The 25,334-nt window shown below is 46.7% G+C and overlaps 1 protein-coding gene across 6 annotated transcripts in view; it reads left to right on the top strand.

Moving 5' to 3' along the window:
- Window positions 1-230: 230 nt before the first annotated feature.
- ARHGEF2 (Rho/Rac guanine nucleotide exchange factor 2) overlaps window positions 231-25,334 on the top strand; it is a 113,583-nt gene continuing 88,479 nt past the window's right edge. The window contains exons 1-4 of one of the 6 annotated variants that reach the window (XM_083478090.1): window positions 231-247; window positions 13,931-14,357; window positions 19,589-19,927; window positions 25,122-25,293. In XM_083478090.1, the coding sequence (XP_083334216.1) occupies window positions 19,647-19,927; window positions 25,122-25,293 (453 nt within the window). In that variant the 5' untranslated portion in view covers window positions 231-247; window positions 13,931-14,357; window positions 19,589-19,646. Of the gene's footprint in view, window positions 248-2,210; window positions 2,534-7,896; window positions 8,052-13,930; window positions 14,358-17,712; window positions 17,745-18,382; window positions 18,415-19,588; window positions 19,928-25,121; window positions 25,294-25,334 lie in introns of those variants that run through there. The other 5 variants (XM_083478088.1, XM_083478091.1, XM_083478089.1 and 2 more) reach the window with 5 other exon arrangements.

The raw sequence follows: 25,334 nt of genomic DNA, 5'->3' as shown, positions 1-25,334 counted from the left end.
TGACGTGTGTTTGTGTGTTCCTTGCCTCACCTATGTTATCACACTGACTTTGCCATCCTCCCTCCTCTCTCTCTCTCTCCCTTCCAGGATACCTCCTCCTAGCCAGCTGGGATTATTGGTGGTTTATTATTATTATTTACTGCTTTGGCCCACCCAGAAGCCTTTTCTCCTCCTCCCTCTGTGGCAAACACACACACACACATCTAAACATGAATAGAAAGAGAGTGCCTCTGAGCATGATTTCAAGGTGAGCGGTAAGTCAGAGTTTCACTGGACCAGCCAGAATTTCACCCTCCAGGCCCAACAGTCAACAAAGACCTGCGATAGCTCAGCTGGTACAGGGTTGAGGGTTTGAGTCCCACGTTGGGTGAAAGATTCCTCATTGCAGGGGGTTGGACTAGATGACCGCAATGGTCCCTTCCAACTCTACAGTTCTGTGATTCTAAGAGCCTGGAGGGGTGGAAAGTGTGTTTTCAAGGTATTGTTTATTCATTTATTAATTATTGCATTTATATCCCACCTTTCTTTCTCCAAGGAGCTCAAGGTGTGGCGTACATGGTTCTCTCCCCCCGCTTCATTGAATTCCCACAACAACCCTGTGAGGTACACTGTCTGAGCTCAGGGTCACCTCCAGTGAGCTTCATGGTCCAGTGGGGATTTGAATCCTACTCTCTCCCAGGTCATAGTCTGACGCTCTAACCACTACATCACACTGCCTCTCAATATACATTCAACAGTGTATGCTTAGACCTGTGCCAAAGGGTAAACACGCAGGAACAACACTCTGCATGTACCTTGAAGCACTCTGTTCTCACACTCGTTTTTTAAAAAAACTTTTTTTAAAAAAAAAGGAGAGGCAATCTGCATGTGCCCAGGGGAATTTTTTTAAAAATTTGATTTATTATATTTCTATGCTGCTTTTCATTCATGTGAATTGCAAAGCAGCTTACAAACAATAAATAACAATAACGTAATCTCTGGGATAGCTCAGCTGGTGGAGCATGAGATTCTTCATCTCAGGGTCTTGGTTTTGAGCCCCACCTTGGGCAAAAAAAATACTGCATTCCAGGGGGTAGGACTAGAGTTCTCATGTGGTCCCTTTCAACTTCACAATTACAGTGGTACCTCGGGTTACATACGCTTCAGGTTACATACGCTTCAGGTTACAGACTCCGCTAACCCAGAAATAGTGCTTCAGGTTAAGAACTTTGCTTCAGGATGAGAACAGAAATTGTGCTCCGGCGATGCGGCAGCGGCAGGAGGCCCCATTAGCTAAAGTGGTGCTTCAGGTTGAGAACAGTTTCAGGTTAAGAACGGACCTCCGGAACGGATTAAGTACTTAACCCGAGGTACCACTGTATATGATTCTGTATGATAATTATAGGATACTGCAAATACAACATAAACTGCATAGAATAATTAGCAAATCGTCAGTAAATTATTAAATTTGTATAATCACCCTTCACCTAAGGATCATAACACAAAACAACAAAAAAAGGGAATGCAAAGTACATATTTTAATTTTTTTTAAAGGCACACGTGTTGTGCATATGCAGATGGGAGGTCTGGACGAAGGGCGGCAGCTTAGCCTAATAGATGCTAATAACAGCCTCTTCTCTCCTTTCAAGAGGAAAGTTGCATGTTCAAATACTGTACACTTTACTCTTCGTTCCTTTTTTTAAAATAAATAGCTAATTGGAAAACCCACAGGGACTATAAAATAGGGTAAACGAACTACACAAATTAGGCCGCAAATATGTTTATGATGATGAAATATTAGTTATTATTTACATACATAAGGTTATTTAGATGAATGAAAATGGAAAAAATATCTGGTCTCTGCCCCTAAGGCGCATACATTGGAGCAAACTGGGTGGTAATAGAAACAATAGGTTCTCCCCATTTGAGATGAAGATTGATTTGGATTTCTTGGGTTGTGTTAGCTCAAGACGACCCTCCTCCATCCCTCTCTCCTCTCTAAGGTACGTACACATGATTTGTGCGCTGTCCCCTTTAAGTTATGAGTGCCTCTGTTTCTCAAGCTCAGAGAGGACCTCTTTCTTCTGCCTTCCCATCTCATTGGCAGGTCCTGGGGCGCATATAAAACCCTGGAGAACTGGCATGGTGGTGGGGGAGAGAGAGAGAGAGAGAGAGAGATGGACCCTAACCTGTTTGCAAGAGTAGCAGAAGTTTCCCCCCTCGGGGCTGTGGCTGCAAAGAGCCCTCAGGCGGAAGGAAGGGCAAAGGGTTAACTCCGAGGAGGATCTAAACGCAGGGCGGCTGTTCCTGGTTTATTTGGTGTCAGGAGAGGAGGAGGCTGGAGCAGAGGAGAGGAAGAAAGGGAAAAGGCTAGGAAGCAGCCCTCAAGCCGGGAGGTGCAAAAGGTGGCTTTTGGTTCTGCCCAGGGACACCTGATATCCTGGTTAATTTCACCCTTGTCCACCCCCCTGAAACTCTAGGGCAGAAGCAACACTGGGTGGAAACTGAGGAATTGAGCTGATGGGAGACTGGCTTTCTCCCTCTTCTGCAAAAGGTACGTTTTGTGGGGGCTTGTTTGTTTGGTTTTGCCTTCTCCCTCCCTTATTATAAATGGGTTTCAGGTGATGATGCTCTCTTGTTCTCTTGGCAGCAAAACAAAGTTTAATTATTATTATTATTAGGGGGGAGGGGCGACCACAGAGATGCCAGAAGTTTGAGGGTGGCCTGGAGTTATAGCTTCTGACCTCCCTGGATTGGAAGCTTTTGCTCCTTAAGATCAGCCATGCAGGGCTGGTTGGAGCAAAGGCACTCTGCACATGCCCAGAGGTCTTTTTTATGACAGCTTCACGGGGGTTTGCTTCAGTCCTGACTCTCTTAGCCCTAGAGCATGTGGAAAAGGATGGTTGTGTCTCTCTGAGCATGGGCAGAGTTCTTTTCACAGAGTGAGCTGTGCCTTCATTCTCTAATGAGAGATGTAGGTCATGTATTGTGAGGCTGAGGTAGGCAGTACCTGAATATGAGTTTGGAAAGATTTTATGTTGGTTTGTGGGTCCGTGATTATTATTATTTTTAAACTGGTTCTTTGGCAACGTTTCTTTTTTGCTGTTGTCGGAGGTTTGTTGTGGTTGCTTAAAAAGCTTCCTTCCGAGCTGTTCTCCTGTCTTCAAGTTTTTCACCTAGTTACTTCCTCTCTAACCTTTACCCTGTGCCTTGGGACTGTAAAGCAGAGTTTGCATCCTGTTGGCTTTTGGAAATAAGCTGATGCCTCCTTGGAGAGCCTCAGAGTGGGATCACGGATATGCCAGCTTGCTGTGGAGGGAAATGCACTCTGCACATGCTAAGGGGCACCCTCTACTATCCTCCACACTGATGCTGAAGATAATCTGCTTTCTTTCCCCAAGGCAGGTGGTGGTGGTGGGGAGAGAAATAGGAGAGCTTTAGGGTATTTGATACGAGACAAGCCTAAAGAATCAGGCTTGATTCCATCGGTTCATTTTAAGACTTCTGTGCTACTTTACATAACTCAGTCGTTCTCGCAAGTGGTGTACAAATTCCAGAATGAACGTAAGGACATTTGAGACAGTCACCCTTGAAAAATGAACAAGGAGAAATTAATTCAAACATGGCAGTTAATAAAAGTCATATGAAAGATGGAGCAAGCTTGTTTTCTGCTGCTCCAGGGGGTAGGAAGTGAACAATGGATTCAAATGACAGGAAAGGAGATTCCAGCTAGAAGTTAGGAAGAACTTTCTGATGGCAAGAGCTGTTTGACAGACTGTCTTGGAAGGTGGAGGGCTCTCTCCTACAGAGAGAGGTTGGATGGCCATCTGTTAGGGGATTCTTTAGCCGCGATTCCTGCATTGCAGGGGGTTGGACTAGATGACCCCGAGAGTCCCTTCCATGTCTGCAATTCCATAAGAACAGATGTTGTACTAGATGGGCTATTAGCCAGACCCAGCAGGCTCCTCTTAAGTTCCTATATGCTGCAACTGCAGCATCCTGTGAGTGACAGGTAGTCATCCAGCCATATTTCCAACAACAACTACTACTGTGGTTTAAACCACTGAGCCTCTTGGGCTTGCCGATCAGAAGGTTGGCTGTTTGAATCCGCACAATGGGGCGAGCTCCTGTTGGTCTGTCCCAGCTCCTGCCAACCTAGCAGTTTGAAAGCACACCAGTGCAAGTAGATAAATAGGTACCGCTGCAATGGGAATGTAAATGGTGTTTCCGTGCGCTCTGGCTTCTGTCACGGTGCCCCTTTGCGCCAGAAGCAGTTTAGTCATGCTGGCCACATGACCCAGAAAGCTGTCTGGGGAAAAACGCTGGTTCCCTCAGCCTGAAAGTGAGATGACCACCGCAACCCCATAGTCGGCTTTGACTGGACTTAACTGTCCAGGGGTCCTTTACCTTTACTTTACTACTAATACTAATTTTTTTATTTATATGCCACCCTGGGAGGCTTCCAGCAAAATATAAAAACACCGTAAAGCATAAAACATTAAAAAAAAAACTTCCCTATACAAGGCTGCCTTCAGGTGTCTTCTAAAAGCTATATAGTTATTTATATCCTTGTCATGGAGGGTGTTCCACAGGCGCCCCACCCACGTAGTCACCAGAGAAACTCCCAATGCCAGGTAGCTTTTGCGGTTAGGAATCTTCTCCTCAGGTTGATCTGAAATCTGCTTCCCGGCAATTTCCGCCCACTGGGTCTCCTCCCGGCTTCTGGATCAACAGAGAGCAGGTCTGCTCCACCTTTTGCACGACCCAGGTCTCTAGGTAGTTAAAGGCAAGCCTACCCTCATCTCCTCTTCCCTTATCCCAGGCAAATATTTCAGCGTTTCCTCCCTTAGGATGGGGTTCCAGTTGCCTCTGCTACTGTTTGCCATTTTAAAATTCTGCCCTGCTGGAGAGTTCTGTTTAAACTGAAGGTTTGGCTCTTCCGGTGTTAAGAGATATTGGCCTATGAGAGATATTGCCCTTTCATTTTCATTTTTTATTTTATAGGCTGTGCACATATTAGATGAGCTGTTGCTTGAAGATAATCCCGGGGGTGCAAATTTAGAGCACTGGGGTTCCCTTCTTGAGGATTTCCAGTTTTGAATAAAAAAGCAAGGCTGAGGTCAGGGCACCACTTTACACCATTTTGTGGCTCCTCTGGTGAATGGTTTTACTCTGTTGTGTGGGCATAAGCTGAGGGCAGAAAGAGCAGCCCTAGCAGCAAATCACACTTGAGGACATTTGAGGTTAATGCTTCTCCTATTCTGATTTGAATCTGGACCTCATTTGCTTACTAATGGGGGGAAATGTTTCCCTGCGAAAGACCTTTAGAAATGGAAATCTGGTTGCTTGGGCAACTGAGGGCCTTGTTCTCCACAGCTAAGTGGGTCCACTTTCCTGTGGGGTTCGCCCCCTGGTGAATTTTTCGCATTCTCCTTGAATGATCCTTAGGAATAACCACCTCCATGTTGCCTCCAAGGATGGCTTTGTCTGGCGGTAAAACAAAGTTTTTAAAAAACCACATCCGCTGCTCCTAGAGGTCTTAAGACAAGAGATTTAGAGTTGCCACACAATTATAATGGCTGGCTGTGTTTTGACACACTTCGTTTTACCCGTACAGTTCAATATTTATTTATTTATTTCATAAAAATTATATACTTCTTGATTGTAAAAATAACCCCCAAAAAGTCAAAGTGGTTTACAAAAATACTGCCCATAAAACTGTCAATAGGAAAAATTTAACAACAATAATCCAAAACTTCCAAAAAGCTAAAATAGCAAGAGGCCAAAAACAGATTAAAACTAAACTTTTGTTTAGGCTTGTCTAAGCAAAAACGTTTTTAGCTGGCGCCGAAATGAGTACAGTTTTCTATTGGAGAGGGAGCCATACCATCTGTTTTAGAATCAGAGGATTGTAGAACTGGAAGGAGCCCTGAGGGTCATCTAGTCCAACCCCCTGCAATGCAAGAATCACAGCTAAAGAATCTCTGACAGACGGTCATCCAACCTCTATTTGAAAACCTCCAATGAGGGAGAGTCCACCACCTCTCGAGGGTGTCTGTTCCACTGTTGAAAAGCTCCTGCCACCGTAACACTCTTCCTCATGTTTAGTCAAAATTTCGTTTCTTCTAATTTGAATCCATTGGTTTGAGTTCTTCCCTCTGAAGTAGCAGAACACAAACTCGCTTCTTCTTCCATGGGACAGCCCTGCAGATATCTGATGGCGGCTATCATATCACCTGTCTTGCATGAAGCAAGTCCCCAGGTTGGATTCTGGCACTGCCAATTGACATAGGGGTTGCTACATGTCTGGAATTTCCCGGACATAGCCGCAAACAGTGTCCGGGCAGAAATCACTGAAATCTTCAGTAAAATAGCTCAAAAACTTCATTTGCAAGAAAAACTTTGGCAAAAAAAGAGCTAGGTATGGGAAATACCTTTTTGTACGCGGGAGAAAATTTTGAATGAGATGGGCCCGTAGCCTGGCTCTGTATAAAGCAGTACGATAGATAGTGTGGCATTGTTTTGGCATTGTTTATAAAAACAAAGAGGAGAGATTTGTTCTTAAAATCTTATATGTACCGAGGCAAACTTAAACAGGACTATAATAAATCTCGGGAAGGGAAGAAGTCTGGGGCCTGCCTGGCTGCTCAGTTTGCCATCCAGGTGCTGCCGCCTCTATATGGGCAATGCCAAGGCTACCCCTCTCCACTTCCTGTGGTTCTTGGCCTTTATTTTAAACCACTCTTGGACTGGGCGGGCCTTCAAAGATGGGGCCGCCCCCGTAAAGTAGGTCAGCACTTCACTCTGTTTGCACGTTCAGCAATAATAAAACAATTAAAATACAGTACTGGCACAGTAGTAAAGACAACATTTAAATGGATCAATATGTTCTTTATTAGTATTTTACAGCAGTATTACCATAGGAGAAAAGTGGGGAGCATTTGTTGGAAGATCCAGGACGGATAAAAGAAAGCCCTTCCGCATGCAACACAAAGTTAAACTGTGGAACTCTCTTCCACAGGAGGCAGCGATGGCCACCAACTTGGTTGGCTTTAAAAGAGAACTGGACAAATTTGTGGAGGAGGGAGCTGTCTGTGGCTGCTGGCCACAACGGCTATGCTCTGCCTCCATGATCAGAGGCAGCAGTGCTTCTGAAGACCAGTTGCTGCAAGCAGCAGGAGGGGAGAGTGCTCTTGTGTTCATATCTTGTAAACAGCCTTGTGTATAGCAATGCAGAAAGTTGGCATAGCACAAACTAAAAGTGAAATGAAACCTGTTCCCTGTGACCTAAGGAGGTTAGGAGCTAAGCCAGGGGTTGCTATTTTTGGGGTGGGTGCCCCCTCCTGTCACTTCTCTCCCCTGGATTAACCTCTCCCTGAAAAACAGAAGGAGAGGAGATGGACACACAAACACACACGTGCCACTTTTCCATGGGATTTGGCCAGTAGCATCCAGTAGCATTGTCCATGGAGTTTTCTTGGCAGGGATACTGGAGTGGCTTGCCGGTTCCTGCTCCAGGTGGATCATGTTTGGTCAAAACTTTCCACTATGACCTGTCCATCTTGGGTGGCCCTGCATGGCATAGCTCATAGTTATTCAAGCCCCTTCGCCACGGCAAGGCAGTGATCCATGAAGGGGTACATTGAGGGCACAAGGAGAAGGGGGCGACAGAGGATGAGATGGTTGGACAGTGTTCTCGAAGCTACCGGCATGAGTTTGACCCAACTGCAGGAGGCAGTGGTAGACAGGAGTGCCCGGCATGCTCTGGTCCGTGGGGTCACGAAAAGTCGGACACGACTAAATGACTAAACAACAACAACAACATCCAGTAGCATTCATCTGAGCCATGAAAAGCCCATAGAGCTGAAAGAGGAAGTGGGAAAGAGAGTCACTCTTCCCCACTTCCTCCTTCAGCTCTGGATGCTTTTTAAAGGGAGGAAAAAGTAGCCCTTTTCACCATCTCATGACTCAGAGGCTTCATGGATGCTGGACCGGACCTCAAGGGTACCACTGTACCCACAGGCGCCATGTTGGGACACAACTGAAAGAGGACAGGCAGGAGATAAGGCAGGGTAATAAGGGGCTGTAATTCCTGTTGCGCATCAGTGGCTTGTTCTCAGTTAATGCAGCTCTTGCTGCTGCTGGTTCGAATGGTGTGACCCTGGTGATGTGGTTGCAAAAAAGCCTCTTGATTTCCTGCTCCTTTTTTACTCTGGTAACAGTGCGAATAGCCTCCAAAAACTGAGGAGCCGTAGATCATTGGTAGAGCATTTGTCTTGCATGCAGAAGGTTGCTAGGTTCAATCCCCAGCGTCTCAGGGTACGGTTGGAGGGGAGTCCTGCCTGACACCCTGGAGAGCTGCTGCCAGTCAGTGCAGACAATATTGAGCTAGATGGACCAATGGTCTGACTCAGTATAAGGGAGCTTCCTATGTTCTCCTGTATGCTATGCCTCCAGCCAAACCCAGTTTTCTCAAGGTGTGCTTCTTTGGGGGAGAAGGGCGTTGAGCGCTCGCAGTCTACCTGCTTTATGACCCTCACATTAGCTTCCTCTTGTGAGGTAGGGGGGTTAACAGGGCAAAGATTTTAGTTGCAGGGCACAGATCCACAAGCCAGCTGTCATAAATGAGCAAAGTGATGAACATTGTGGTGGCATTATGCGTTGATGTTGCAAGGAAGTAGGTGAAGAATGCTTCAGCGATCTGGGGTGGGGAGTGGTGAATGCTGGAGTCTTCCTCCTCTGACATCCGTTATCTGCAAGGCCTGGCTTCCATTAATCCTGCCAGTGTTTTGATTTGAGATTTTTCAGGCATGATGCATAAGCGTTCAACGGCAATTGCAGTGTCAGGGAGTAACTCTCTCTTACACGTGGATCCGTTGTGTGTGAAGCAATGGAGGAGCAGAGTTTCTGCCTGGCTGCTTATCTTTCCGTTCTAAGCCAGCCTTGCAAATTCTTGCCTTGTCACCTGTAGCGTTAGAATCCTGCAAAGGAGAAAACAAGCTGGAAGAGAGCTAGTTTTATTCCCTCCTTTTCTGGCCAGTGGTGTGCCACAAATAACTAGCATAGTTGCACCTGGCCTCCTGGACTTGTGGGGCACCTCCCCTGCATTCTAGATTACGCCTACGTTATCCAGGGTATAAACAGGAAACAGTTGCTTGATTCTATCGAGAGCAGTGTTTTACCCTCACACAACAACCCTGTGAGGTAGGCTAGGTTGGGAAATTATGACCACCCAGGACCAAGTCAAGTCATTTCTCGAACCTTGATTTCCTGCATCCAAGCACAATACAGACGCGGCTAGCATATCAAGCTGCCACAAGTCAGGAGTGTAGGTAACTCAAGGCAGTGAGCCAAGCCCCACAAACAATGAGTAAAAGCAGCGCCTATGAGCCTGGAAACTAAAAAAAACCCAAAATACCCTGATGATAATTTTATTTTATTTATCCACCCTTCCAGGGTGAGTCACAACAATTTATAAGAGCTGTTCAGCAGTGGAATTGGACTCTTTTGAAATGTGGTGGGGTGGACTCTCCTTCAGTGAAGGTTTTTAACCAGGTGTTGGTTGGCCTTCTGTCAGATATTCTTTAGCTGTGAGTCCTGCATTGCAGGGGGTTGGACTAGATGACCCTCAGGGTCCCTTCCGCTTCTACAATTCTGTGATTCTAAGGCTTTCTCCTTCCTTATCTCTGAATTCCACTCACCATCCTCTTTCAATATTGTTGTTCTTTCTTTTGACATTCCTTGAGCCTAGGCTTCAAGAGTTATTTACATTCCGGCAGAAGTGAGAGTTTTATTATGTACTTTTCCTCCTCTTGCCTGGCACATTTCTCTCCCCCCTCTCCCCCCCCACCCCCTTTTTTGTATTGTAACACAGATTTCTTGGCCACCCCTAGCTCTTGCAGGAGATGGGTGGGCTGGTTTGGTCAGACCTGCTGTTGGTTTCTTAATTATTTTCTTGTTGCGTTGAATTTGTCTGGAAGGCTAATGAAAGCTCAGGGACCGTTGCATCTGATTGTTGGTGATCAATGTGTCCCATTAGAAGAAGAGAATTGTAGATCTGGAAGGGACCCCATTAGATTTTCTCAAGCCCAGGCAGTGTGTGGCTCCAGTGATTTGGGATTTACAGTCCCTCTGATACACCATAGACACACACACACCAAGGGTAATTCTTTCCCCCTGTGTCAAATACAGTGGTACCTCGGGTTACATATGCTTCAGGTTACATACGCTTCAGGTTACAGACTCCGCTAACCCAGAAATAGTGCTTCAGGTTAAGAACTTTGCTTCAGGATGAGAACAGAAATCGGTCTCTGGTGGTGCGGCAGTAGCAGGAGGCCCCATTAGCTAAAGTGGTGCTTCAGGTTAAGAACAGTTTCAGGTTAAGAATGGACCTCCAGAACGAATTAAGTACTTAACCTGAGGCACCACTGTATCTCAATTACTCTCCAGGATCAGAGGCAATATTTCTCCAAGTTTCAGTTGCTGAGTTCCAGAAGCTTGCAGGCTCCTGAGAGGCTGGGCTTTGCTTATCATTTTATGCCCCACTCCTGCCTTTGGGGCATGCCTAGTTGTCATTATTAGGGTGAGCACCAACCATTTGAAACCAGTTCTGCTGTTGTGGTTTCCTTCCAAGACCCTCAAGGATGATACTCTTGCTGTGGTTCTCTTTTTACTGGAAGTCCTTAACCCAGCACTTCCCAACCACCGGGCTCAGAAAGAGTTGCCACTGAGTTAAATAAAGTCACGAGAAGCTCCTGGATGCCCACCTTCGGGGGGGGGGGGGAGTCTGCCTGCTGCATCTCCGTGTGAGTTGCTGATCTCCCAATCAGCCTTCGCTGGATGGATAATTCTGTGTCTCTGTGCACTGGGAATATGTGGGTCATTCAGTGACTCCTGATCTGGCCTCCTCTGCCGTCACAGAAGACAGGGAGCAGGTGAAAGTTTGTGGCTGAGTGGTTGGATACATGCTTTGTGTGCAGAAGGTTCCAGGTTCAATCCCCAGCAGTATCTCCAGGTAGGGATGGGACAGACTCTTGCTTGAATCCTTGGAAAGCTGTTGCCACTCAGAGTAGACAGTACTGAACTAGACGGACCCAATGGCTTGACTTGCTGTGAAGTGGCTTCAGGTGACCTTATGACTACTTATCGGGTCTCTGTATGAGTCACCACCCTGGGGAGTGTCCCTGTCCAATCAGGAGGCAAGTCCAGGTTAGCAGCTTGGATAGACACACAATAAGTGTGACTTTCCCTTCTCTCCCAGGACTGGCAATTCTTACTCTAAAATGCAGATCTTGAAGGGTGTCTCTTAAATTTCCATACGGAGGCTAAAATAGCATTTCAGTGATTAGATATTTTGAGGGCAACTTTGGTCCGAAAGCAGCCGAATGTCTCAAAACGACTTTGAAAAGCCTGGATGTAGCAGGAAAGGCATGGAAGGAAGTCTTCTTGTTGGTTGGTTGGGTGGAGAATTAAAATAGCTCGTTATCGTGTATGGCTTTTCTACAAAGGAATGATAGAAATGTAAAGCGACTGACCAAGAATCATGAGTTCAGCTTGGAACAATCTTAAAACTGTGTTCGCTTCTTGGCTGTTTTTGTTGTTGTTAAGCTCCTGATTGGATTTTCTTCGCCTCAGCATGAGCTTAACAGGCCCTTGCAAATTTGTTAGGATGGTGGACAATCATTACTTTATCTATTTTAATATGTTGCCATCCTGCCCTTTCTCTAAGGACAGTGAGATTCCATCCCTTTCCTCTGTGATCCGGTCAGCAACCCTGTGAGGAGTCCTCTAACAAGCTTTGTGGCCAGAGCTTTGAACCCAGGCCTCCCTGGTCCTAGTCCAATATTCTGTGCTGCACTGGCTCTACATTTTAGAGGTTTTGCCCTCACATTTTAGAAGCCTAGTTCTTCTCACATGGGGTCTGTACCTGATGCACACTTCTTGGGAGATAAGCCCCCATGAAACCCCAGATGTTTGGGGACTGGCAATTGTACACTTGTAGGAAAATGCACTTTTCAGGTGTTCAGAGGCACACCTGCCCATATAAACAGTTCACACTCGTTCAGGACAGGCCCCCTAGTAAGACCTCTGACTCGATTTGCTTTGTGGGTGATTGTAAATCCACTTAAATCGTCCTACAAGTCTGAGGTCAGACTTGACACCCAAACAATAAAAAATGTATGTAAAGCCCCCCACCCCATCCAAATTTAAGTGCATGTGGGAAAATGGATCTGTGTACAATCGAAATGACTCCAAAGGTTTGTGTGTGTTTTACTAATTTAATAACACAATAGCTACTTTTGAGATGGTTTAAGTTGATAAAGAAGTGTTAGCCAATCCAGTCTTGTTGTTCGGTTTTAGATTTCCATACAAAGAACAAAACAATAAATCAATGCAAAGCTTAAAAAGTGCATAACATCAGCGGGCACCTCTAGGCTGTATTTTGCAGGAGGGATTCAGCCGCTTTCCAGATCTTTGGGATTCCACATTTAAAGTGTCCTAAGCCTGTGTACACACCACTAATTCAAAGCATGTTTAAAGCGCACAATTTCCCCGCAAAGAATGCTAGGAACCATAGTTTGTTACGGGTGCTGGAATAGTCACTCTATGATGGGTGTACAGTACAGGGCAAACAAAAAAACCTCTTGTACCCCCGCTTAGAAAACACGAGACAAGTGGAAAACCTCTCGGACCTGTGCATTTTAGGCATGGCACAAGCAAGGTGTGGACGAGCTCTCATGGCTTGCTTTTCCTTCCCCAAGCAAAGTTCTTTTTCCCCTATTGCAGAGAGAGATCCAGAGGGATATACTGGCTCTCCCTTCCCCTCTGCCTGCCATTCCCTTCTCCAGGTGCCCAGCCTGGCAGCATGGCTCCGCTTTGTTATGTACACTTGCTGAGGTTCCCATGGAAGCGCTTCCTCCAAAAGTGGTCAGAGTTGACTCCCTTTCCCCTCTCCTCGGTGCTGAGATCACCCCTGCCTTCTGACCTCATACTTCATTATTCAAAGAAAGGATAACACACAACTCTGGAACGCAAAATGATTAACTATGTTGTTGTTGTTTTGCTTTCTTATCAGGCGCCCCTCCTCTCTCCAGAACACCTTTTCTCTACAGAGCTGGTGCCGGGAATCAGCATGATTGGGGCCCCTGCCCACGGGCCACCCTCCAGCAGGGCACCCACTGAGGAGAGCCCTCCTGGACCTGCTTCTCCTCTCTGGCACTGCAGTCTGCTTGCTCATGGGCTCTCTGCCTCGCTGTGTACACCCCAATCATCTGAAGCAAAGCATCCTGGGAACTGTAGTTTGTCCCTCACAGATAAACCTTCACCCCATACATTTAAGGTGTCACTTTGAACAGTCATGGCTTTCCCCCAAAGAATCTTGGGTGATATCGCTTGTTAAGGTCCCCTAGGAGACCCATATTCCCCTTACAGAGTTATTGTCAAACCATTCGTCTTCATGAATTTGTCCAGTCTTCTCTTAAAGCCATCCAAGTTGGTGGTCATCACTGCCTCCTGTGGGAGGGAGTTCCACAGTTTAACTAAAGAAGCCCTGCTCTGATCTCCTGGGAACAACATGCCAAGCTTGCCTTAACTTGGAGCCCCCAATGGGCTCCCAGTTGGACCCCTCTCAACACACACATGCACACTCATCAGTAGTTAGATTATTGGACTAGGACCTGGGAGACTAGGGTTCAAATCCGCACTCAGTCATGAAGCTCACTGGGTGGTGACCATGGGCCAATCATTGCCTCTCAGCCTAACCTACCTCACAGGGTTGTTGTTGTTGTTGTGAGGATTAAATGAGGATGGGGAGAATCATGGACGTCACTCTGAGCTGCTCGGAGAAAGAGGTGGGATAGAAATACGACAAAATAAAATAATAATAATAATAATAATAATAATAATAATAATAATAATATGGCAAGCTCACCTCTCCTTTCTTAATTCTCAGAACCAGGGCCAGGATTGTGGAGGAAGTGGAGAAACAAAGACGTGGATTTTGAGAAGAGGGACTGAGCCGCTTTCTGCCCATCTTCCTTCCTCCTTTAAGCTTCCTTACAGCCAAGAGAACCTGAAATAATAGTACCAAGAGGTTCTCTCCTCGAGAAGATGTCTTCCCTCCTGGCTGCCATGGTCCTCCTCCTCCATATCTGAACCGTGGGGCTCCCTGACCTTCTGGAGGATTTAGTGCTGATGGTGCAGAAGATAAAGGGATAAAAAAAGGACAGTTCCCACCGGCTGACTGTGGAAACAGGAAAGAAGCTGAGATCATCCTGTTTCCTTTTCTACCCTGAGCCATCCTAGGGGCAGCTGCAATCCTGCCCACAACTTATCCTAGTACTCTGTGGAAGGCACTGGCGGGGAGAGCAGCACAGCAGGTGAGCAGAGGTGAATTATTTGGGCCCTAGGATAGGCTTCCTCCTGAAGTTGGGGGGTGGGGTGGGGTCGAGTTGGGTGGTTCAGATCTCCTGGAGGATGCAACTATTGTATCCATCCATGGCCACACCCACACTACATTTAAAGCGGTCTCATGCCTCTTTAAAACAAGTCATGGCTCCCCCACTAGCAATTTCTGGGAACTGTAGTTCATTAAGTGTGCTGGGAATTGTAGCTCTAGTCATGTTCATGCCCTACATTTAAAGCAGTATCATAGCACTTTGAATAGTCATGGCATCCCCCAAAGAACCGTGGGAGCTGTAGTAGGTTAAGGGTGGTTAGAGTTGTGTGGAGACCCCTACTCCTCTCAAAGAGCTACAATTCCCAGAGTTCCCTGGGAAAGAGGGACTGATTATTAAACCACTCTAGGAATTGTAGCCAGTGGCGTAGCGTGGGGGGTGCAGGGGGGGCCGGCCGCACTGGGTGCAACATCTGGGGGGGGGGGCGCTCGCACTCGCAGCTCTCTGCCCCTACCTGGCTTCACTCACCCTCTCTCACTGCAAACAATACATGTGCTTAGGGGGTAAGGGTTTCTCTAACTAATCTAGTGGAAGAGACTCGAGTGCTAAAATCCACTGGTTAGGGGGTGCAAATCCACAGGTTAGGGGGCGCAAATTACTTGCCTTGCCCCGGGTGCTGACAACCCACGCTACGCCACTGATTGTAGCTCTGGGAAGGGAATGGAGGGAGGGTGTCTCCTAACAACTAAGCACCCTTACCAAACTACAACTCCCAGGGGAAGCCGTGATGGTTTAAAGTGGTATCATAGCACTTTAAATGTTTGGTGTGTATGTGGTGCTTCATTCAGAAAGGCTAACACTCTGCCCCAAGGAGTCTACAATGTTTTTTTTTTTTACTGTGGCGAAAAAAGGAGTGGGGGGAGAAGAGGCAAGGGCAACGTTCCATGGAGGCAGGGGAGGTGTCAGTATCGTAAGGGGGTGAGCAGTTGCCCAAGTGATTAGACCAGCCCTTTCAAACGTGTTGCCTTCCAGCTGTTTTGGACTACAACTCCCATCACCCCCAGTCAGCAGGGCACCACGCTGGGGAAGGCTGGTTTAGACATATGCAGGTATAGTTTCATTTTTAACCTTTATTGCAAGCCTGAGTCCATTCTGCGCTTTGGCCCACCTGACCTTTTCCCCTGCAACTGTTGGCTACTCAACTATGCTACTATCTTTAATCATTTTTGCGTTATCATTTGCTGATTGTTGTGAGTTAATTAAAACTGTTTCGGTTGGGTATCCTGCCTTGTGAGGTCTTTGCCCTAAAATGCAGCGCTAAGAATTCCAATCATTATAAATAAATGTATAAAGCAATGTATGGTCTATGCAATGTCATGGGCTTGTTTTCCTTGTTGGGAAATTTGCAACTTTTGGGGTGACCCAACAGGTTCTGCCTTGGGCACTACCTTCACCCTTGCCATTCCGACAGGTGCACTCTTGCTAGGCCCTTGTTGGAGACACAGTTTCTCCAAAACTATGATCACATCTGACCCCAGCTGGGTTAGAAAGCCGTTTAAGTGCAAGATCAAAGCCAAAGGAATGTTTGAGCAGGACTTTATGGCGGGCATCTCTTTGCTGTACAGGTTTGGTGCTATGGCTGGGTTAACAAAAGATGTTTTATTTCTAACAACTCGCCTGACTGCACCCCCCAATCCCAAATCTTCCCAAGTGGAGAAATGCTTAGATGAAGGCTAAAATCATGAAGCCACGTTCCTTGTCTGGCATACCAAAGTTTAGTTAGTAAAATACTGGGTCAAGCTAAGCATTCAGGCAATTAGTACTGTAATCAGGCTACCTGAGGAGTGCTTTTAAAAACTTAAAAGCAGCCACAGAGGGTCCCCAGTTTGGACTGGGGCATTAGCAGGGGAGGAAGAAGTCTCTGTGACACTTCCCTGGTCTAAATACCTCCCAAAACTCTTAATTCACGTGTAACTCAGACCTTTGTCTCCAGGATCCAGTCTGTTTTGGACTACATCTCCCATCAGCCCCTGCCAGCAGTACCAGAAATAAAGTTGTTCATTAAAATGGTGGCATTGGGCTTTGAATATACACTCATGATCCATTAATGCACCATTCTCAGGCTAGATATTTGGCGAGCCTCCTGAATTCCTTGTGCAAAACAGAAAATTAATTTGCAGGATTTTAAGAACATAGGAAGCTGCCTTTTACTGAGTCAAGACCATTGGCCTTTCTTACTCAGTATTGCCTACACTGACTGGCAGCAGCTGTCCAAGGTCTGAGGCAGGAGTCTCTTCTAGCCCTACCTGAAGATGCTGTGGATTGAGGTTGGGGCCTTCTGCAGGCAGGGCAGATGTTCTACCACTGAGCTACGGCCCGTATGCAATAGGATGTAAATTATACAAAGTTGCTTACAGTAGTTTGCAAAACTGAAATACCAGCTTTTCTTCGCATATCATTTCGTTTATTAAAGCACAGTCATTTAGAGATGAGTTGGTTACAGGTATAAATAGTTTTACAACTTCAATTAAATGGTCTACCCATGGGAATTTTAGACCCTTGGAGCTATGGGGAGAGGGTCATGTCATGAAATTCTACTCAGTATTGATCCAGAGCAGATTCCAATGTATAGTTAGCAGAGTAACAACTTAAACATGTTGCAGGATTCCCAAAAATAGACCAAAGGCAATGAATATTTCATCCAGCAGAGCTTTACTGCTACTGAAGGCAAATGAGCATAATGGTCACAAATCCAATACATTCAGGATTGGCACTGTCCATTAGAAATCCAGTTGCAGCCGACTTAACTAACTTATAATAAGTCTAAAATCTTAACACTGAGCATACTATGTGCAGAACACCACATCAGAAGGGAGAGAGATAGAAAGAAAGAGAAACCCAGGCTCCTTCTGTCCTTACTATTATAGTCAGCACGACCTTGACAGAAGATAAGAAGAACCAGTTTAAACTAGCTGTTCTCAGCTTCTCTGAAGGAATAACCCAAACATCATGAACCTTCTGCTTGCTTCTTTCTCACAGAGAAGCTTCCAGAACCCTCTTGAATTAATTAGAATAGGAAAGATCTCTATACATCAGATCAATACTTTCTGCACTAAGAAATGCAAACTGACGGGTTACAGGCTCTGACAGTGGATCCAAGCTCACTCCATTGCTATTTCCTGTCCCCCCTCAGAACTATAGTTCCCACTCTGGGAATTGTTAAACCACTCTGGGAATTGTAGCTCAGTGCCCTTACCAAACTACAGTTCCCAGGGGCAACCATGACTGCTTAAAAGCGGTATCGTGTGTGGTGTGAATGTGGCCCATTTCTGGGCCGCTCTCCCCACCTGCTATGTCGTCCCCTCTGAGGTATCTGCAGGTGCCATCTAAATTGGCGTTTCTTTTTGCCGTCTTACCCGTCTCCCCTTTTAATGCCCCCCATTAACATTGCACAAACAATGCAGAGGCTCTATGCTGTTCCCCTTGTCTGCCCATCCAGACGCTCAGGCGTCGGCCGCTGGAGACAGAGCCCACTTTTGTCCAAAATTCTTCAAAGTTTAATCAGTAACTAAGGCAGCAATGGAGGGAGTGCACTTAAAAAGGGGGGGCTCCCCTTCCTCCTTTTTGCTCTCCCATTTGCCTGCCAAAGTAAACAAAAGAAAGTATAAGGGCATATTTATTTGTTTAGTTGCATTTATATCCCTCCTTCCCCTGAGGAACTTGAGGTGGAGTACATGATTCTCCTCCTCCCCACAACAACAACCCTGTGGGGTAGATTAGGCAAAGAGGCAGTGGCTGGTGGCCCCCAAGCTCAACCAGTCAGCTTCATGGCCAAGTGGGGATTTGAACCCTAGTCTCCCACTGGTCTTTAATATCTTAGAAGAAAGCCTTGCAACTCTAGGCCTGGCTGGTAGTTGTGAGGTAGGCCTGAATGGCCAATGCCAGGCTGGTGGTGTGTGAGAAACCAGATCCCTTTGGGTTGTTGCTTCAGGAATTAAAATTATTCCTGGCCAGCTTTAGGAATGATAGTGTTGCAAAGGTACCTTGGAAAAATATCCATTTATAATGGGGGTCCGGGGCCTATAGCTGTATAGGAGGCATTTGGCCTAGGCACATCCACACCAGACATTTAAAGCACTATGGTGCCACTCTGGCTTCCCCCAAAGAAATGTTGGGTGTTGCAGTTTGTTGAGTGTTGTTAGGAATCCCTTAAGAAATGTACACTTCCCAGAGTGGCGTAACAAACATATCTGTCTTCCCAGGTAACTGGGAATTGTAGCTCTGTGAGGGGGAATAGGGGCTTTTAAGAACTCTCGGCACCTTTCCCAAACAGCTGCTCCAAAGGCGCCAACTCCTAGGGGCTGAGGCATTTTCGCACCCCGCACCCCAAAATGTATTTCGGGAGATGCCTGCAGGTCCACATTTGGCCCCTGGGCCTGAGGTCCCCCCAAACCTAGTGTAGATTTGATGGTTGGGGTTCTGGGTTTCTCTAGAAATTGCGTTCTCGCTTTGCCGACACTAAATGGGCCTCAGGCAGGCCTGCAAATAGGTGTGTACATCCCTGTCCAGACAAGGGAGTGAGATTGGGTTTGTGCCCGTTGGCCCTGCCTTTCCACGAACTGTGCCGCTGCTTACATAGGTATGAGCCTGTTGATGTGGGTAGGGTCAGTGGGCATGATCCTGGCACCCCCCACCTCCATGTATTGATTCTGCCTGAATAAGGGGCTTGTGAGAGAGTCATCAGGCAGGGCATCTTTACAGAGTTGGATCTTTCCATTTATTTCAGGACCAAGTGAAATAAATGAGTAACATGTAGACACTGCTTGATGGTAAAAAAATAAAACAACAACCTGTAAAGCAGTTTACAAAAGACTAAAACAATAAAATTATTGGTGCTAAAAACAGCTGAAAACAACTCTTTAAAACCTCAAAAAAACATCAAGGCATTACACTGAAGATGCCTGCCTGATATCAATTGACAGGGAGTTCCAAAGTGTGGATGCCACCACACTAAAAGAAAGCCCAATTTCTCACCAATGCAGAACAGGTATTATGTAGCACCTGTAACAGTGCCAGTTCCATAGATAGAAGTGGTTGAGTGGATTTTGCAGGTAAACTGATACAAGAGTATGTACAAGGGTAATAAAAATGTGTGATGGTTTTTGCAAGCTGGGCTATGCTCTTTTTTTAACATCAGCACCCTCTTTCTCCAGCCCCCCTTTTCATTCTGCAAAGCCTTTCTGCCTTTTGGATCCACAAGCCCCTTGGGGAATGAGCAGTTCTGCCTCCGAGCTGGTCCTGAGCCCCTGTGAATGCACCCCTTGCCCTTCACGGGTCCAGAAGCGCCGCTGCTTGTCAGCTGTGGAGCCTCCCGCAGGAGGCTGGGAAGAGATGGAAGAGGAAGAAGAGGAGGAGGAAGGTCGATTCCTGGGTGTTAACATGCGCAGGTTGGGCATCCTTGGGAATTCTGGACATGCCTACGACTCCTTCCGGAGACACAGCTGGGAGCCAGGGAAAGTACTTGAGGATGACCCAGATTTTGATCAGCGAAGGTAAACAATAGTAATATTTGAAATGTAACTGGTCATTCATCTGTCTGTCTGTGTTGAATGCAAACAAATCAGGATGGATGCTCAGTGAGCAACCCACGTAATCACCCGAATATAACCACCCTGCAAATGAATCGGGAAGAAAGCTGGGTAAACCGGTAATGTGGAAGCGATCCTAGTGTCCTTTCAAAAGGGTAGATGATGATGATATTTATTTATTTATATCTCACCTCTCTGACAGGGACTCAAGGCGGCTTTCAGATAAAATAGAGAACAGGGGCTAGGGGGGGACAATAATTAAACAACAATTAAACATGGGTAGACTTAAAACTACATATAAGAACTATCAGATAATTGCAATAAAAAACATCACAGCACCAGCCCTTTGCTTAAAAACAGTCCATTTCCAAGAACCTGTTGGAACAGGAAAATCTTCACCTGCTGGCAGAAGGAAAACAAAGAGCCAGTCTGACTTCTGTAGGAAGGGAGTTTGAAAGCCTGGGAGCAGCTGCTGAGAAGGCCCTCTTCTGTTAGCCCACCAAGCATACCTCTGAGGGTGATGGGACTGAGAGAAGGGCTCCCCTGAAAAATCTCATTTGAGGGAATAGAGTCTTTCAGATTCTGCAAGTGATGCCCAGCTTCTTTTTCTGAAGTCCTGTGTCTCTTTTTGGTCTTCCCATCAGTCTCTGCTGCTTTTGTTCCCCTTTTATCTCTCCCTCGCAGCAGCCTGTCTTGGAAAACAGCCCTTCCTGATCTATAGTGTCTGGACAAAGCCTTGGCTTCTGGGGCTGCAAATCTGTCGCACTGTTTCTGTAGGAGAGTTTAGGCTCTGAGGTTCTAGCTAGTTCCATGTTCAGGGAGCCTTTGTACTCTTTTAAGAGCTTAAAACAGCTAGGCTGGCAAGGGTGGGGGAGACTGAATTTATCGCAAGGGTGGTGCTAGGGCTTGACCCTGAGTGGAAAACTATGTCAGGTGCTTGTTCAGGCCAGAAGCTGACCTCACTCAGGAAAAGGCGGTCTTTAAGCAGGGCTGAGCATATCCCAGGCTTCTACTGGTTGCTCCAGAAGGCAGCAGATAGCAAATGGATTGTGGGCAACACAGGGTGGGGTTTTTTTGTAACTGAAAGGGTAGATCTGGAATAAATTCGGGGTGGGGTAGAAATACAAAATGGTGTTTTGATACTAATGAGGTCCTGTGGATGCTGAGAGCTGGTGGTTAGAGTATCAGAGTAGGAGCTGGGAGACCAGGGTTCAAATCCCCACTCAGCCACGTGAAGCTGCCTGGGTGACCATGGGCCAGTCCCTGCCTCTCAACCTAACCTACCTCATAGGGTTGTTGTAGGGATTAAATGAAGAGGGAAAGAGCTCTGTACACCACCTTGAGCTCCTAGGAGAAAAAGGTGGGATATACAGGCCAATCAATCATTCATTGCCTGCGTGAGGAGCACCCATCTCACAATAAACCCACACCTGGAAGTGCTCTATTCACCTCAGTTCTTGTGCTCATGTATTTTAGTAGAAGCTCACAAATACAGACTAACTTCAGGTAGGCATTCAATCACATTCCAAAAAATTTGCTTGCCCCCGTGATCAAACTTTTTGCAGTAATGAGTGATGAGCAAATAAGTATTGAGCAAATGCAATAGAAAATATGGAATAACACTTGCTTTGTCATCTAACCTTCCTGCAAAAAAAAATCAGGATTGAATTCTTAATAAACAGGTCACCTGGGAGTACCCGTGGCTGCTCCTACACAAACCATTTAGTATAGAATAGTTGTGGGGTGTCCACACAAAACCGTCATCCAGAACACAGAAAGGCTGCTTTCTTGGCATTCATCCAGATTTGTTTGCGGGGTGATGGTTAGGGAAAATTGGGCTGCTTATTGAGTACAGTGGTACCTTGGTTTAAGAACAGCTTAGTTTATGAACAACTTGGATTAAGAATGCTGCAAACCCAGAAGTAGGTGTTTTGGTTTGTGAACTTTACCTTGGAAGCAGAACATGTTTTGCTTCCTGTTGAGTATGTTCCATTTGTAAATTGAGTCCCCTGCTGCTATGGGAAAGCATACCTTGGGTTTAAGAACGGACTTCCGGAACGGATTAAGTTTGTAACCACTGTATTCATTCTCATTTGTGGGGAAGGGTATAAGATGTTGCATCAAGCAATTGTTATTTCACACTGTCTGGTGCATTTTCCTGTCACTTTCCTTACTATGAAAACCTCCAGGTTGGTTTCCAGGGGTGGAGGATGGGTTTGTTGCAAAAGAACACCAAATCCAATTTAATTGTACAGCCTGCAGTGATGACGGCCTAGCTCTGTGCAGATGCTCAAATTAGTTCACTTCTTAATCTAGCTAGGAAATGCGAAGAAAATGGTCCAAACTACTGTAAAATTTGGAAGCTCTTGGGACCCAGCATCATAAAGCAGGCATGTGAGATCTCAGGCTCAGGGTGTGTGGGTGTGTATGCAGATAGAGCCCTCCAGGCCTCTCTGGGTCCTGCCTTTGGGCATGGCCACTCACTGGCTCTGCTGCTCACCTACATCAAGTGCTCTTACCTGGCTGGAATGTGTCCTTGAACTGTGTTAATGCCTCTTGCTTGCCTGCATAGAGAGGTGTGTGTGTGTGTGTGTGTACAGAAACTTTGAATAGAATGTACCCTACTGTACACATCTATTGCTCTGCCCACTTTTGCTTCTGACCCTGGCCACATCGGATAGAAGAGGTAAAACATTGAGCCAGTGTGGTGCAGTGGTTAGAGTGTTGGACATGGACCTAGGAGAGACCAGGATTCAAATTTCCACCAGGCCATGAAGCTCACAGGGTGGCCTTCAGCCAGTCACTGCCTTTTGGCTTAATCTACCTTGCAAGATTGTTGTGGGGGGTTAAAGGAGGAGGGGGAGACCCACTTTCAGCTCAATGGAGGGAAAAGGTAGGATATAAATGCAATAAATAAGTAAAAGAAACATTGCCATTGTGACTGGTAGCCATTGATACCCTTCTGAATTCTATATGAATTTGTCTGACCTCCTGTTAAAGTTGTCTAAGTTTGCAGCCATCATTGCACCTCGTGGCAGCAAATCCCCCAGAATTTATGTGCTGTGTGAGTTGGCTTCTTCCACACAGGGGTGCTGTCTCAAGTCTGTTCCCCCCAGCCCCACTCTGTGTATGGAATTGGTACCTGTACCCATTTTTCCAGCTATTTTCACTGCTATTCCAACACTTGACTGTAAACTTGCACCTGGAAGCACCTGAACTCTGTGGTGTGGAGTGGGGATCTTCCCAAACTCAGCTTGGTTGGATGGTCCCATCCAAACCAGTCTTGGGTTGCCCCCTGCTGGCAGCAAGGCGTTTTCTTGCTACAGTCTATTCCAGACAACCTGTTCATTGAGCATCCTAATTTGTTTGCAGGGAGATTTGAAGACATTGGTTTTCCCAAGTAGGGCTAGGAATGCCCCCTGCCTGAAAACTCTAGAGCAGTGTTTCCCAAACGTTTTTGGGCAACGGCACACCTGTTTACCGGGAAAAAATCTCGCGGCACACCACCATTAAAGCCCCGCCCCGTGACGTCAGCGCGCAGCGTCACGCCGGGAGGGACGCACAAAAGTGAAAGTTTTTTCCCTTCCCCTTGCCGGGGTGGGAGGAGGCAGCAGAGCGAGGGATTGAGGGACGGCGGCAGCTGAGGCGGCGGCGGCTGTTGTGGTGGTGGCGGCGATAGCGGGCGGAGGAGGAGCCGTCGCCGGGAGTTGCTGCTGCTGCTGTTGCTGCTGCTGCCCGGACATGCCGGCCTCCTCCTCCTCCGCTGTCTCGCGCTCCTCCCTTTTGCGCGCGCTGCCCCGCCGCTCGGCACCAGCACCGCGGAGCCGCCCCCGGCTCGACGCGGATCCTCGCCGCCGCCGCCTCTCGCCGCCCGACTCGCCCGCCTCCCTCCCACGGCACACCAGCCGGTGTCTCACGGCACACTAGTGTGCCGCGGAACACCGGTTGGGAAACACTGCTCTAGAGAACCACTGCCATTCAATGTAAGCAGTACCGAGATGGGCCAATTTGTCTGACTCTGTATAAGGCAATTTTTAAAATCAACTTTATCATGCCTTTTTAACTATTGAACCTTGACGTCTGACAAAATGCTGCAGTCAGATTTCTGGCTGGGGTTCCCTTTAACACCTGTGTTTTGAAACAGCTGCTTGTTCGCTTCCAGGCCCAATTAAAGGTGCTCACCTTAGCGTTCAAAACCCTAAACAATTCAGATCCCCCCAAAACTTGAAATGCCACCTTCTTCCCTACCATCTTTGGCACCAAGTTTAGCGGATCTTTACCCTGACCTTTGACCCTTGAAATGTATGTTTTAGGGCCCACCTTGTTTCTGTGTTTGTAAGTTGCTTAAAACTGTTTTTAATATTGTGGTTTGATTGTTGTAGCCCACCCTGGGACCTTAGGGTGAAGGGCATATAATAAATTGTTGTAATAATAATAATAGTAATAGAATTAAATAGCATATATTAAAGTATGGCTCCTCTGCCTCTGACTTGAGGACAAACCCACTTGGGATTTCCAGCGCCACCCCCCTTGTCTTCACTTTCTCTGCAAAAAGAGTTGCTTGGAAAGACTGAAACTCGCCCCACTTCTGCAAATGTTTTCAGTGGTGGGGAGCTCTAGAGAAGGAAGTGTGCCTCTACAAGTTAGAAGCAGCTTCTCAAGAGCTTTGGGAAGGTGGTGGTGGGAGAGAGACAAAAATCACATTACGCACAGAAGGGATTTGCTGGGTTTCTGATGGATGTCAAGTCCAGCAAGCTCTGGTGAGTATAGTGAGTATGGCCATGCACTTGTGTGCAGGCCAGCCAGCCAAACCAGTGTGGCATAGAAGTTAGTGTGCTGGGCCAAGACCTTGAAGGCCATGGTTCTCGCAGCTGTTTGGCCTCCAAGGTCTTGGCCTAGCACACTATCCTCTATGCCACACTGGTTTGGCTAGCTGGCCCGCACATGAGTGCATAGCAAGTTGGGAAACTGATATCAGGCTGTGGATATGAACTTGGTGCAACCACTATTTTAACAGTTGCACCCTCCTATATCTGTGCACTTTTGAAAAATGCTCAGATTTGAGTCTGCAGTGGAAAGGTCCTTTATAACTGGATGTGGGTAGCTCAACATGGGATCACATTTAAGCTCTTAACTGTCTGATTGGCTTCCTTTCCAGCATGAGTATGAAAGGACTAGCGCACGAGGAAGTTGACTCCTCCACCGAGCAACTGGACGGACATCCTCAGAGCCAAAGGGACCCCCGCCGAGCCCCTATCATCCGTAGCAACGATGAGACGGAGTCCATGCTCTCTCAGGATGAAGAGGAGGATGACCAGGAATTCTCTCAGGTACGGATGTATGTTTAGATTTTTTAATCTCGCTTTCCAGA

Source organism: Podarcis liolepis (assembly GCF_965112155.1).
Source record: "Podarcis liolepis genome assembly, chromosome: 15".
NCBI classification, from domain to species: Eukaryota; Metazoa; Chordata; class Lepidosauria; order Squamata; family Lacertidae; genus Podarcis; species Podarcis liolepis.
The sequence above is the reverse complement of the archived record's forward strand: the minus strand, read 5'-3'. Positions and strand labels throughout refer to the sequence as shown.